Source organism: Phragmites australis, chromosome 1 (assembly GCF_958298935.1).
Source record: "Phragmites australis chromosome 1, lpPhrAust1.1, whole genome shotgun sequence".
NCBI classification, from domain to species: domain Eukaryota; kingdom Viridiplantae; phylum Streptophyta; class Magnoliopsida; order Poales; family Poaceae; genus Phragmites; species Phragmites australis.
In genome coordinates, this window is record NC_084921.1 from 41,839,508 (window position 1) to 41,853,998 (window position 14,491).

The 14,491-nt window shown below is 45.4% G+C and overlaps 2 protein-coding genes across 2 annotated transcripts; both read left to right on the top strand.

The window, feature by feature from the left end:
- The first annotated feature begins 577 nt into the window (after positions 1 to 577).
- LOC133919782 (probable alpha,alpha-trehalose-phosphate synthase [UDP-forming] 7) lies at positions 578 to 6,386 on the top strand. Its single transcript, XM_062364290.1, has 3 exons — positions 578 to 2,860; positions 4,966 to 5,239; positions 5,657 to 6,386. Exons 1-3 carry the CDS (start codon positions 834 to 836, stop codon positions 5,981 to 5,983), a joined length of 2,628 nt encoding a protein of 875 aa, XP_062220274.1. The 5' UTR covers positions 578 to 833; the 3' UTR covers positions 5,984 to 6,386.
- A 5,083-nt stretch (positions 6,387 to 11,469) lies between these two features.
- LOC133919791 (chaperone protein dnaJ C76, chloroplastic-like) lies at positions 11,470 to 14,349 on the top strand. Its single transcript, XM_062364298.1, has 9 exons — positions 11,470 to 11,855; positions 12,150 to 12,278; positions 12,379 to 12,508; positions 12,589 to 12,709; positions 12,873 to 12,954; positions 13,287 to 13,337; positions 13,579 to 13,617; positions 13,750 to 13,843; positions 13,948 to 14,349. The coding sequence occupies exons 1-9, from the start codon at positions 11,607 to 11,609 to the stop codon at positions 14,073 to 14,075; spliced, it is 1,023 nt and encodes a 340-aa protein (XP_062220282.1). The 5' UTR covers positions 11,470 to 11,606; the 3' UTR covers positions 14,076 to 14,349.
- Positions 14,350 to 14,491: the final 142 nt, after the last annotated feature.

The window sequence follows — 14,491 nt, forward strand, 5'->3', positions numbered from 1 at the left end:
TAGCATAAAGCCATAAAATACATGAGAAGATGGAGCTTTTTTATCATGTTCCCAAGGTTGGATGGGGGTTGGCTTTCACTAAGCTCCGTCCCTTCTCGGGCCCACGGAGAGCGGACAATCTTCTATCGTAGGGTCCACCTGACATACTCGAACAACCAAACCGTAGCAGGATCAACGTGCAGAAATGGCGTCTTTTAACACAGAAAAGCACGTGCTGCTTGCCTTACGATTTTAGATCAATTCAATTTATTAAATTAACTAATTAGTTATTTTAACTAAATAAAATAACTAATTACTCCTTCCAGTCATAAATATTTATCGCTTTTAACTTGTCACGATTTTTAACGTACAACTTTAATCATAATTTTATATTAAATATAACTATAATATTTAATAAAAATATAATATTATAAAAATATTTTCAAGACAAATTTACATTTGTGAGTTTTATATTTCTAAACTAAATATTTTAAAAACTATTAACAGTTAAATATTTATGAGGAAGTACTAAGAATGAATCGATATCCATGATGTTTCACTTTCACGTCGCTCTTACCATCCTCAAAGGACTCAAACATTATCATAACCATTTCTTCCCGTACTTTCCTCCTCGATTTGCTACCCGGACGCATTCAACCGCGCGCCGCCGCTCGCGGCCAACTGCCAAGTACAGTACCAGTTCTCCAGTTCCAACTCAGTCCCCCACACATCTCGCACCTGGCGTTGGTGTGTTGCCCCTCGTTCCGCGGTGCGGTGATATCTCGATCGAGCAATCCAATCGAAGGGGAAAGGGGGGAAAGAAAATCTGCGGCGCGTTTCCTCGGATCGCCGCCATGTTCTCGCGATCCTACACCAACCTGCTCGACCTCGCCAACGGTAACCTCTCCGCCCTCGACTACGGCGGCGGGGGCGGGGGTGGTGGGGGTAGGGGCCGGCCGCCGCGCGCGAGGCGGATGCAGCGGACGATGACGACGCCCGGGACGCTCGCGGAGCTCGACGAGGAGCGCACGGGCAGCGTCGCCTCCGACGCGCAGTCGTCGCTCGCCAGCGACCGCCTCATCGTCGTCGCCAACACACTCCCCCTGCGCGGCGAGCGCCGCCCCGACGGCCGCGGGTGGAGCTTCTGCTGGGACGAGGACTCTCTCCTCTTCCACCTCCGCGATGGTCTCCCCGACGACATGGAGGTCCTCTACGTCGGCTCACTCCGAGCCGACGTGCCGGCCGCCGAGCAGGACGACGTCGCGCAGGCGCTCCTCGAGCGGTTCCGCTGCGTACCGGCATTCCTCACCAAGGACCTCTCCGACCGCTTCTACCACGGTTTCTGCAAGCAGACGCTGTGGCCGCTCTTCCACTACATGCTCCCCTTCTCCCTCGACCACGGCGGACGCTTCGACCGCTCCCAGTGGGAGGCCTACGTCCTCGCCAACAAGCTCTTCTCCCAGCGCGTCATCGAGGTCCTCAATCCCGAGGACGACTACGTCTGGATCCACGACTACCACCTCCTGGCCCTCCCGTCCTTCCTGCGCCGCCGATTCAACCGCCTCCGCATCGGCTTCTTCCTGCACAGCCCGTTCCCTTCGTCGGAGCTATACCGTTCCCTCCCCGTCCGCGATGAGATCTTGAAATCGCTGCTGAACTGCGATCTGATTGGGTTCCACACCTTCGATTACGCCCGGCATTTCCTGACCTGTTGCAGCCGCATGCTCGGGATCGAGTACCAATCCAAGAGGGGCTACATTGGGCTCGATTACTTTGGCCGCACGGTGGGGATAAAGATCATGCCTGTTGGAATTAACATGGTGCAGTTGCAATCGCTGCTCCAGCAGCCTGATCTCGAGTGGCATGTCAAAGAGCTCCGGAAGCAATTCGATGGGAAGACTGTCTTGCTCGGTGTGGATGATATGGACATATTTAAGGGGATCGATCTGAAGATTCTTGCGTTTGAACAGATGCTGAAGACACACCCGAAATGGCAGGGCCGAGCAGTGTTGGTGCAGATTGTGAACCCAAAGGGCAGTAGTAGTGGGAAGGACTTAGAAGAGTTACAGTCTGAGATTGAAGAGAGTTGCAGGAGGATGGATGGCCAGTTTGGGCGGTCTGGATATAGTCCTGTCATCCTTATCAGTAGGACCCTATCAAGTGTGGAGAGGATGGCTTATTACACTGTTGCGGAGTGTGTCGTTGTCACCGCAATCAGGGATGGTATGAACCTTACACCATATGAGTACATTGTGTGTAGGCAGGGTATACCAGGTTTGGATGGTTCTGGGAATGATGGACCGATGAGGAAGAGTATGCTAGTCGTGTCAGAATTCATTGGTTGCTCACCATCATTGAGTGGAGCGATTCGGGTAAACCCTTGGAACATTGAGACAACAGCAGAGGCAATGAACGAGTCCATTGCTTTATCCGATAATGAGAAGCAATCGCGACATGAGAAGCACTATCGGTATGTCAGCTCACACGATGTTGCCTATTGGTCCAAGAGCTATATTCATGACTTTGAGAGAAGCTGTAGGGACCATTTTTGGAGAAGATGCTGGGGTATTGGACTAGGATTTGGATTTAGAGTGGTTGCTCTTGACCGCAATTTCAAAAAGCTTACTGTGGATTCTATTGTTGCGGATTACAAGAAGTCAAAGAGCAGGGTTGTACTTCTGGACTATGATGGAACTCTAGTACCACAAACTACCATCAATAAGACTCCAAATGAAACAGTTGTTAACATCATGAATACCCTGTGTGCTGATAAGAAGAATGTTATTTTTATTGTAAGTGGAAGAGGAAGGGATAGCCTTGAAAAATGGTTTTACCCTTGTCCAGAGCTTGGCATTGCTGCTGAACATGGCTACTTTATGAGGTACAGTCCTTACCTAGTTTTCATGAGATTTTCTTTGTTTTGTTACAGTTATTTAGTGTCTTCCTTTGACTTTGTGCCTTATGATACTACTGGTATTCATGTTCGAACTGCTAATGTGAATGAATGCAAAGTCATGTTGAAGTTTAGTATCACATGTTGAAAGGTTGCTTACATTCCATACTGACTCTCTTAAAATAATGAATAGAGGATTCACCATTTTTCGTGATTACTTTGGGTAACTTTTTAGATGGAACAACATTGTGGCATATGATATAATAACATACAATGAGTGATCATGTGAACAACCACTGTTACACAGGGGCCGGATCCAGGGGGTGTTCACGATGTGCACATGTACACTCAAAAAACGAATTTTCTATTAAGTTTAAAGGTAGCTTAGGCAAGAAACAAATCATCAGTGTGCACATTAACTTCTGTAGCTTTTTGCAGTAGGTTGTGAGCGCAACGAGCCTTTGTCCTTCTTGTGGCAACCAATCAAGCCAATCTGGCAATCTACGCAGCCCAAGTTTGTCTGTGTTGCTTTGGTGCCTGCTGACTTGCTGTGTTCTCCGCCTGTGCCTGCCCTGTGCGCTTGGCCTCGATGCCAGAGGCCTCACGTCTTGGCCCTTAACCCTAGCGAGGTGCTGACTGCCAGCACACCATCGGGCATCGCAATCCCACGCAGGCAGCCGGCTAGCGATTGGTATTGCTCGTACGGGTGATCAAAGCGAGTGCTGAAAGAGTACTTTCACTTTTGTCAAGAACAAGTTGAGAATATCGTATGGGTGATTAACTCTTAAATGATTGTTTGGTGACATAATGACATTTATAGAGTGAGATGTTTATTATGGGTTAGTGTTAACGACCTAGTTGATCGCTTCCAAAGTGTGAGATAACATTGTGTCAAACTGTAATTTTCTAGATAATTTGTGATTTCTATTTTTGTAAGACCATCTGATACTTCGATTCAAACAACTTATATTGTAAGCCTAATTCCGAAATTAATTTCATTGAACTTATGAAATAGTGAATGTGTTATATTATAAATTGATTTTTTTATGCAGCCCATTGTAGAACATGCACACGCATGGGAATTTTTCTTGATCCGCCACTGTTGTTACAAATTTCATATCCTAATTCATTTTGTTGATGAGAGAGATCAGTCAAAGCTTCTTACATGAACATCTCATTCATGATTAGATTATGCTTAGTAAACTCTGTTTTGATTCCTGGAAAAGCAGCAATTAAAGGGACCTCATCATCTTCTTTAGTTGTTGATTCAGATGGTTCATCCGTTGATTCAATGAACATGTGGTCACATCAAACTCGTCCAAAACATCAACAGTACATGTACCTAAAAAACAGTATGTGTACCTAAAAATGCTAACAATACAAGAAATATATTGGCATTATTTGCATGATAATGGTAACATGCTCCAGATGCAGTCTTGGTGTAGTGCAACGGGAGGCTCTATTCTGATAATTGTCATGTTGGCAAGGAGTGTGTTCCCATTTTTAAAAACTATAATGGCAGTGACCATCACATATCTTAGTCTTGTGGAGGCAGCAATCCTGTAAATGAGCCAACAGCGCAGCCTGCTTACAATATAAATATTTCTGTGACTGATAGTAATACAGTGTTGATGCCCTGTAATTATTTTGGTTTACAGTTGTGTACGCATGATCCATGAATGCACTGACCATCTGCAAAGTGTTTGCATGTCAACCCCATGCATTAATATTTTATCTGCACATCTACATGACACTTCAATATAACCGAAAAAGCTTGTCAGTCACCAATTTTTAGGGATTATTTTAGTGGCAATATGTGTGATATGGATCAATCAAGCTGGAGCACACTGAAAGGTCTTACTCTGATAGTTGGGCTATTAGCAATAAGCAGATTCCATTTTCCCTGCTGGGAGATAAAATAGGCTGCAAATAGGAAATGCTTTGCTTGTAGCAAATAAACAAACTTTGAAAATTCTGTGTTCTTTGTTGGTTTAGTATGCTTCGTTTGAATCTTGTGAGGTTGAATTGATGCCAAACAGTGGGATTTCTTTAGGAAGCTTGGGACTCATCTCAACAGTCGCTTATGTTTGCAGGTGGACCAGAGACGAAAAATGGCAAATACATAACCGGACCTCAGATTTTGGATGGATGCATATGGCTGAGCCAGTAATGAAATTGTACACAGAGGCAACTGATGGATCATATATTGAAACCAAAGAGAGTGCTTTGGTCTGGCACCACCAGGATGCTGAGCTTGGTTTTGGATCTTCACAAGCGAAGGAAATGTTAGGTCATTTGGAAAGTGTCCTTGCCAATGAGCCAGTCTCCGTAAAGAGTGGCCAACATATTGTAGAAGTTAAACCTCAGGTAATAAATTTCTCCAAACAACGTTGATATGCTTTGCAAAATTGAAATTTCGACTTCTGTGCGGACACCCATGTGCTCTCTCCCCCTCTGTTTGTCTCTCTCCACAGAGTACTTCATTAGTGTTTCGTCTGTTTACTAGATGCTGATGTTAAACTCGATGTGATCTACTATGATATGTAGGCCATAGCAATAACATCCAATGTTTAATCATTGATGACATGTTGTGATGCCTAAGAGACCGAGAAAGTGGAATCTGCATATGCTTAACTTCTGCAGAACCTATCTAAGTTGTATTTGCTATTAAACTTGTTCATCAAAGTCCTCATCTGATTTTGTGGTGAAACTGATTTCTCTGTCGTCAACAGCAATTTATTACTTGCTACCCGAGTTTAAATTCCCGTTTTTGTTGGATTTCAGGCTGTCAGCAAAGGATTTGTTGCTGAGACGATCCTTTCAACCCTGACGGAGAAGGGAAGACAAGCAGATTTCGTTCTCTGCATAGGCGATGATAGATCAGACGAGGATATGTTTGAACAGATTACTGATATTATGAGGAGCATTGTTGATCCCCAAACCTCGTTGTATGCCTGCACAGTCGGCCAGAAACCAAGCAAGGCCAAGTACTATTTGGACGATGCTAATGATGTTTTGAACATGCTTGAGGCACTTGCAGATGCATCGGAGGAGGCTAGTGCTGCTTCACCGGAAGCAACGGAGGGACCATCTGCACTAGAGCAGGCATGATGATGTCCTCAGATGCCCTGGATCTGTCGAAGTGCTTAGCTGATGTGACATTGCCACCAGCAGCATTCTGACCAAATTTGAAGCTGATTTCGTTCAGCAGGAAGTGAAACATTAGCGATTCTCGGACAGTCAGATCAATGTCAATAACGTAGTTGCCTCTTTATTTTCTGCTTATTTTCTGTTTTGCCTTATGGCAGCTCCAGAGTATTTTCCATGTTATGTCTAGATAGGAAAAAGTGCCTGGAGGGAAGAATCCATGGCGATAATCATTTGATCTTTTTCACCTTGGTATCAGTTAAAGTATGGAAGAATGGAGTATTTCCGCGAGTTTATAGAATATAAGTTGAAATTAGTAGCATTTAGCCATTTTGCCTACTTTTTCGATAAAGAAAGTTTTTATTAACTCTCATCATTACATTAAGATGATACAACCGTATAAAAATACATTATTTTTCTTTACATAATTAAGATGTACATAGCCTAAAGCATAAGAAATAAAATATTGTAAACAAAATGTCTAAACAAAGCCTGATATAGAATATGGTGGTGGGATAAAATCCGTTGTCTAAAACTCCATCCATACCAGGTAAACAGGGTCTGGACCACTTGCTCCATACATGTACATGCTGCCATCTTGCCTACTGCTGCTTGCTTAGTGATGATGAGGTGTAAGTCCCCTATCTTAACCATATTTTCGGTGAGGGAAACAATTATCCAACTAAAGTGCAACCGGATGACATGAACTATGAAGGCAGTGCAAGCAGAAATAACGGTAAACCTAGATTTCTGTTTTTATTTATTGGAACAACATGGAAGAGGTTTCTTTGATTTATCCAGTTTTTTGGTCAGCCAGATTGATGGTGTCGACCGGATCGGTGTTGTGGCGGCCGGATCTACGAGTTGAGGCTATATCCGGTCGTTTCTGGTGGGTTTTGGAGCTGGTGCCGCGTGGGGGACATTGGGCCTTCACGCTTGGTGCCCCGCTCGCCGCCTGCTCGTTTGGGCGTCGGCGTAGCAGCTGCGGCAGGGGCTGTCACGTTTCTCACCATGCTTGCGCTCAGGTATGGCGTGTTGCGGTGTAGGGGTTGGCTGGACTTGGTGATCGTCGCACCTTACCCGCGTTGGGGCGCGACTCCCAGTTGCACGCTCTCGTCACGCTGCTATCGGAAGTCACATGGATCCGACGGTGGTGTTTTCAGTGGGTGGTGGCGTCTCCTCTGTGGGCAGGTGTGGTGTCTCTACTCATTGCTCTCTTTCGTCGGTGTGGTGGCGTGGCCAGGGGCAGGCGTGCCCTGGGGCTAGGTGCGGCGGTCCGGTGGCAGGGAACTACAAACCACTACAGCTCTTCACCATGGCGGCGGGTGCGGCCTCGGTCTGTTTGTGGTGGTTGGCCTCGGGCCCCTTTGCCTTGCGTTGCCCAACCTCGGTCCATGGCTGTTGCCAGCGCTCCTCACCTTGCCAAATTTCTCTCTCCTAGTTTTTGTCTTGTGGGGAGCTCGGTGGCACATTGGTGGTTCGAGGATGGTCTCCCGATGTTTCGTTGCTCCTCCACTTGCCCAGTCTCTCGGTGTTTCGTTGCTCCTCCCCTTTCCTGGTCTTCTCCTTTCTGCAGGTCGGGCACGCGGGGAGCTTCATGACGGTGGGTGTGTCGGGCTGGCACGACGGCGAGGAGGTGGTGGGGCTACTACATTGGTTGTGGCCCACATGCTTGCTGGTCGTGCACGAGGGGCGGGAGGTGGGAGCCGCTAGCGAATGCCTTGTTTGGTCTCTAGCCGGCATCAACAACGGCGACACCTGTGGGCGTCATTCTCCTCCTTGGAGGCATTGTCTTGGCATCTCTGGGTTCCCTCTTTTGGATTCTTCAGGTGAAAACCTTGTTCAGGTAACCGGACGGATGACAGCGGCGTCTCAACATCGCGCCCTCTTTGGAGGCATCGCTATGGAGGTCCTTCTTCGCCCCGCAGTGGTCGTCGACCCTATGGCTCCTTGTTCGGCTTTGGGTTTGGCACTTGCTCACTTGGCCTCGGCGGAAGCCAAGTATTTTGACAAGGTTTGCTGCCTTTTGTTGCTATCTCCCTGCGCTCAGTTCAACTATTGTGCGTTGGGATGAGCGTGGTCGCGTGGAGTTGGAGCTGCTGCGTCGATGGGGCATGATGGAGCTCGGCAACGATGACACAAGGTTGTGATCCCTCTTGCGGGCTCAGTGGATCGCAGTGGGAACATGAAAAGAACAAGATAGAGGAGGTTGTAGTATGTGTGTGGAAGTCAGAGCTGCTGCGTCGTTGTGCGCGCTAGGTAACGATGACATATGCCAGACGCGGTCAGTTGGTAGGGTTGTGTCAATGCTATGAAGTTGTTTGTTGGATCAGTTTTAATTCAAAGGTTGTCCGGTTGTTGTGGTTTAGGTTTTCCACCGGTTTCCCTTCAAATAAATTGCGCACTTGTAAGGTTTTTAGACTTGATTTTTCTAATAAACTAGACCAATTCTTTTCTTCTATGAAAAAAATTGGTAATGCCCTTACCATCCTTTTGAAAAAAATTGTCAAAAATTATTCTAGAAACTTTAGTAAGACGGAAGGAACCTGGAAATGGATATAGGGAATGGAACTGAAAGGGAAGCAGTGCAAACCATAGGCGCGCCTGCAATTTTAGCCGTGCAAACCTCCGAGATCATTGGAGGATCGACATCAACCACTGGGCGAAGTCGCAGACCTCAGAAGAAATAAAAAGCAGAAGCATGGTTACTACGGAAAACCTTCCCTGCATTTTTTTTTTCTCGGCAACCAGCACAGCTAGCAAGCTAGTGCCCAACACCAGGGCTCGGCACGGACCGCAGCTGCCGCTCCATCCTTGTGCGGCTCACCAGAAGTCCCTCCGGCGCCTTGTGCACGACTACGCCGCCGGCTGGGGACACTCGCAGCGCTGTGCCGCCACCTTCGGCGTGCGCCACCCTGCCTTCGTCCATCCCTGCCGGGAACGTGCGCCCCAGGCACAAGGCGCAGCAGAGAAGCAGACACAGCGCAAGGAAGCACACCCGCCCGTGCGGCTTCATTGCACCTCTCCTGCTGCCGTGTAAGCCCACATGGGGTAACACAGATAGTCTCATCGGCTTCATGGCTTTGGTCCGGAAGCCAAGCTGAGCTAAGGAAACGAGCTGATTATAGAGACGGCAGTATTGCGTGGTGGAAGTGACGACCGGGAGCGAGTGATCCCACGATGCGCCGATGGTAAAAGATGGCGCGCGCCGCGCACGTCGGCGCCACCGCCTGCTTGCCAGCCTTTGTTAGAGTTGCACGAGCTGATTCGGCCGCGAAACCCGGCAGATATGGCGCAGAAACGCGCGCGGCGCGCATAGAATTCCCTCGTTTCCGGTCGATCTCCTGCGCAATTGGCAGCGCCGCGCGTGGTGGGATTAGTTGGCCGAGGTAACTGTAGGCCGCTTGGCTGCTTGCGCCGGGGCTGCCAGGCTCCACGCATGCCACGATCTTCTTCGAACGTGACCCCTGTTGGCTTTGCCAACCGAGAGCTTGCATCAGAAGAAAACAATGTGCTGCACGACCATTTTCGCCAGAAAAATAAAAGCTGAACACTTTTCCACAAATATGATCTCGAAGAACGTTTCACAACCAAGGCTCCGTTTGGTATTGAGGTGCATCAGTGGCGGACCCAGGGATTCCAGAGAGCCTGGGCTAGGTGCAGGTCATGCCCGTACAGATTGAGCTTTGCCCAAAATTTGATCGATCCAAATCACGAATTTCCTTATAGCCTATATAGAGGTATAGAAGTGGGTTGAAGTGGAGCCCGGGTGGGTGCCCAGGGTCGCCGGGCCCTGGGTCCGCCACTGAGGTGCATTATGATTGTCTCGTTTGATTTAACTGCTTGCTAGAAATTTAGTGTAGTGAATGAAGATACTAATGCGTTTCTAATTACACAATAAGTGTTTGGGGAACAACATTTGTAAAACAGAGTTTATGTAAACTGAATTACATTTTGCAAACAAACAATTACGAGATTTTTACAACTACTTTTTCTACAACAACTTACAAATAATTAAGAAATTATATTTTTTACAACTATTTTTTCTGCAACAACTTAAATAAAATAAGCATTCCGCAACAAAGCCATCACAAATTCACAATCCGTCAACCAAAGGAACAGGGAATGGATTTTATTGTCGAATGCGAATTCTTCGTCTGTGGACCGTGGTGTTCATGGAAGGATTTTTACTTCACCTATGGGCCCCACTCTGGAAGATAAAATACAAAAGTGGAGGCAGGTTTTTACAATACCTCGTAATACTCTCGACTCCTCGAGGATTCCTGTGATTACGAACGAGCAGCTGAGGGCTGCTACAAGCTTCACTAGGGGCCCAACCCAACCCGGCAACCCTCTTTCCCTCCCTCTCAAAAAGACCCCCTCTTTCCCTCCACATTGTAGGCAGAGAAATATGTGTATTGCACTTCCTAATCAATCTTATTAGCAAACCGAAAACATCAAGAACTTTTCGTTCTAGGGCCTGGCATCCGCGTTATGTGACAAACTGGTGACTAGACCCTTGGCTACTAGAAGACATTTTTCATTCTTTGGTCCACATGATTTTGAGAGACAAATGTTGGGTGTTGATGACTTTGGACAATGTAAGAGGAGTACCAATCTGAAATACGTACGCTAGCTATCTATGGCTTCACGCAACAAAAAACCATTCAATATACTTACATGCATGTCACAAGCACAACTTGTAGTGTAATCGAGATTACTACGCAGGACTCTGCCAGATATACATATTTTTTTTCCGGGTCATATGGAAACATGATTATTCCTTTTTGTAGCGCTACATGAGATCTTTTACAAAATGTAAAATCACTTCTAGCAATAACCAACTCCTTGCGACAGGTTCTTTAAAAAAGATGAAAACCATCAAAAAAATAAATTTTCATCTTGTAAAATGTTATACTTGGACTCTGAAGCTAGAGTTGTCCCCTTAAGGTAGAAAGAAATCATCGAAAAAGATCATCTAATGCCAGCATGAACAGTATTAGGTGCTTACAATTAGATGTTTAAATAAAAATAGTGTTAATCACTTACATTAAAACTATAAATTTTAATGTAAATAAAGATTACATGTGCTTAACACATAGTTACCTATCTTATTAACATTAATATAAGTAGTGATGATTAAATAAGTATATTGCTCTCCGCCTAGACACCTATGTCAGTGTAGTTGAGAAAAACGGTTTTTTTTCTATAAGCATCCTCTCTAAGCACCCATATTGTATATGCTCTTACACGATATATATTTCACGTTTCCACCACTGAAATAGATCTCATCCCATGTCCCAAGATTGTTCAATGTTTATACGTTCTGGGCATGTCGCTGTTGGATACGTTTTGAAGAAAATTCAAGGGCGCAAGCACAAAATATGATCATCAGCAAGGTGGATATTGAAAAACGGCAGAGAAAAATCGCGGGAGAGGAGTGGCGGAGAAAAACCAAAACAAACACCGGGCGCCAAGAAAACGAACCAGAAAACAGAGCAAGCGAACCCCACCGGATCCACCCCCGCTTCCTCCTCCTCCCTCTCTAGCCGGAGCCCGATCAAATTACACGTCGCTGTCTCATCCGATGGCTACTCTCCTGTCGCCGTTCCTCGCCGACTCGGTCGCCAAGTTCCACTCCGCCTCCGCGCCCACCCGCTGCGCCGGCAGTGGCCAGCGATGGTCCATCGCGGGGTTAGCCGGCGCCGGGAGGAGTGACCAGCACCGGCGACGGAGGACGTGGGGAAGGAAAAGCTTGAGGGTGGCCTCGGTGGCGGCGGAGTCCCGCAGCCCGGAGGGGGGCATCGCCGAAGATTATTACGCCGTTCTTGGCGTTGTATGTGCTTCATCTTTAAGCTTTCTTTTTGCAATTTATGCGCGAATTGATACGTGGGACTGTTGATTTTGATCTGTGCATTAAACCCACTAGTTTGAATTGCCTAGTTTTAGAGAAGTTGAAAACTATTCGCCTTTTTTCTTCTTACTTTGAAACTAGACCACTGTAAAATTGTTCTTTATCTTCGTGTCAACAATTTAGAAATAATTGGGCAAACAAAGAAGTGAAACATAAATTGGGGTGTTTCTTACACATTGACAGTACTATATAACACTAGTTATTTCATGCTTTCAGATGCCAGATGCAACACCTCAGCAGATCAAGAAAGCGTACTACAATTGCATGAAATCATGCCATCCTGATCTCAGTGGGAATGACCCCGACGTAACAAATTTCTGCATGTTCATCAATGAAGTTTACACGGTACAATCCTAAGAGACAAAATCCTGCCATTTTCTCAACATTGTATATGGAGCTGTATTGCAATGTTATCTGGGAAGTTAATATGAGCAAGTGAAAGCAGGTCCTTACCGATCCCATACAACGAGCTGTGTATGATGAGATCCATGGGTATGTCGCGACAGCAACCAACCCTTTCTTGGATGACGGTGCACCCCGGGATCACGTGTTTGTCGATGAGTTTAGCTGCATAGGTATTGATGACTTCGCTCTGAACAGAAATTTCGTTTGGATTCGATGAGCTCTTATTTATGGTCTACCCACATCTCTGCAGGATGTAAGAACTGCGCTAATGTGTGTTCTAAGGTTTTTGAAATCGAGGAAGATTTTGGACGGGCAAGAGTTTACGACCAGGCAGGCAACACAGAACTGATTCAAGAAGCCATCGAGAGTTGGTGAGATTCTCAAAGTCTCCTCTGCTGTTTGTTCGTTAATTTGTCATTTATCCAAACATCCCTACTGGAAATTTTGGGCAAAGTGGGGCAAACAATTTTTTTTGGTATGAAGTCTGTATTCTCAATTCTAGTATTGTTCTGACAAGCTTCCATTTATGTTCAGTCCAGTTGACTGCATCCATTGGACTTCAGCTGCACAACTTTCGCTCCTTGAGGATGAAATGCGCAGAGTAGAGAGAGTTAACGTAAGAAAATGTTCTGAGAATTTCGATAGCGTTGTCATGTTTGTAAGGTCCAAATTCTGATGGTGTCTAGTTAACAATGTGACCAGCCTGCTGAAGGTTTAATATATAAAATAAAGTTTCATTTGTTGGCAATCACCATTCATGTTCTTTTAGTATTCATTTAAACAAATATCTTTAATAGCAAGTGATATCAGAAAATGAAAAAAAAACACTTTTCTTAAAGGAGCTTGAACCTACTAGCCATTACCTCAACCACCACAACTTTGTGCTCTGCTACTAGGTTACATGGGTACCACATTGACCAGGGTTTGGAAATTTTTCCATTTGGTCAGGTTGGATTGATGCTTGCTGGGATGGGAGGTTCAGTTGATGTGTTCCGGATGGTAATATCTCACTTCATATAAACTTTGTTTACATATTCTAACTTTCTCCTGTTGCAATGGACCAGCCTCTTTCTGCAACCATCAGTAGTATATGGATGATCCGAAGCATGGCCATTTTTTTTCCTTGCAAATGCAATCATCTCCTGAAGTTGATTTACTAAGTGCACTTTCAAAGTTTAAAATAAGCCACAGCTTTCATAGATCTTGTTAACCTGTTCTATCATCTTTTCTACCTTGTCAGGCAAGTTCACGCTGGGAGAAAAGACAAGCCAAAGTGCTGGTACATTTCGCTGTTTAATACACAACTTTAATTAGATACACATTTTTTTTTTAAAAAAAAAGGACCATAAACTTTCGATTATTCACATATGAACTGCCTGCATATTCTTTTGAACTTGTCTACATCTTTCAGGAAAAGGTAAGAAGGAGGATGAGCCAAGAGGATACCAGTAAGGGCAGCTCATGGAGTGATATCTGGGGAGCACAGACAAGATACAAAAAGAACGGTAAAACTAGCCATATTTTGTCACTGGAAATTGCCCATACCATCTGTATTTCCCATCCTTCACCTATATATGTCTTGTTAACCCTCCTGCTAACACATAAACAGAAGAGGAGGCAAAGGAGAGAGCAAAGCGAGCAGCAGCTGCAGCAAGGAGGTGGCGAGAGTACTCTAGAAAAGGCGCAGACAGGCCTCCCACATTCAAACTTCCAGAGGCAGTGTCCAACAAGGAGTGAGCAGTGAGAGATCTTATCCGGTATTCTAGTATTGCTTAACCAATAATTACTTAATGTATAGTCTAATCATTTGCAGATAGCTGTATAGCATTTGCTCTCTCGCACTCGATTCGACATGCTATACCTGTAAATCCTCTGTTATTAGCGATAGTTTAGTAGTCAGGTTGACCACCCATAGAATTCAGATTACAGACGCAAAACAAGTGTGTATACAAAAAGCGTCACCTTGCTACTCTTACAATTATGATTTATGAAGCACAGACACTTGTTTATACTTGGACTGATTTTCTCAACTATCAAGTGACCATACTGGAAGTAGGGATACTAGAAATCACATTTTGCAAGTACAACCATATCGAGATGGATACATTTATTCAGAGATGGAGCAAAGAATCGGTGTGGCATGCAACACAGCA

What these genes read in the sequence shown, in the direction of transcription:
- LOC133919782 (XM_062364290.1), top strand. Translation starts at nt 834, where the DNA reads ATGTTCTCGCGATCCTACACCAACCTGCTCGACCTCGCCAACGGTAAC. An exon ending in GAACATGGCTACTTTATGAG is followed by an intron (nt 2,861 to 4,965) that starts GTACAGTCCTTA and finishes TTATGTTTGCAG; the next exon opens with GTGGACCAGAGACGAAAAAT. An exon ending in TTGTAGAAGTTAAACCTCAG is followed by an intron (nt 5,240 to 5,656) that starts GTAATAAATTTC and finishes GTTGGATTTCAG; the next exon opens with GCTGTCAGCAAAGGATTTGT.
- LOC133919791 (XM_062364298.1), top strand. Translation starts at nt 11,607, where the DNA reads ATGGCTACTCTCCTGTCGCCGTTCCTCGCCGACTCGGTCGCCAAGTTC. An exon ending in ATTACGCCGTTCTTGGCGTT is followed by an intron (nt 11,856 to 12,149) that starts GTATGTGCTTCA and finishes TCATGCTTTCAG; the next exon opens with ATGCCAGATGCAACACCTCA. An exon ending in CAGTTGATGTGTTCCGGATG is followed by an intron (nt 13,338 to 13,578) that starts GTAATATCTCAC and finishes CTACCTTGTCAG; the next exon opens with GCAAGTTCACGCTGGGAGAA.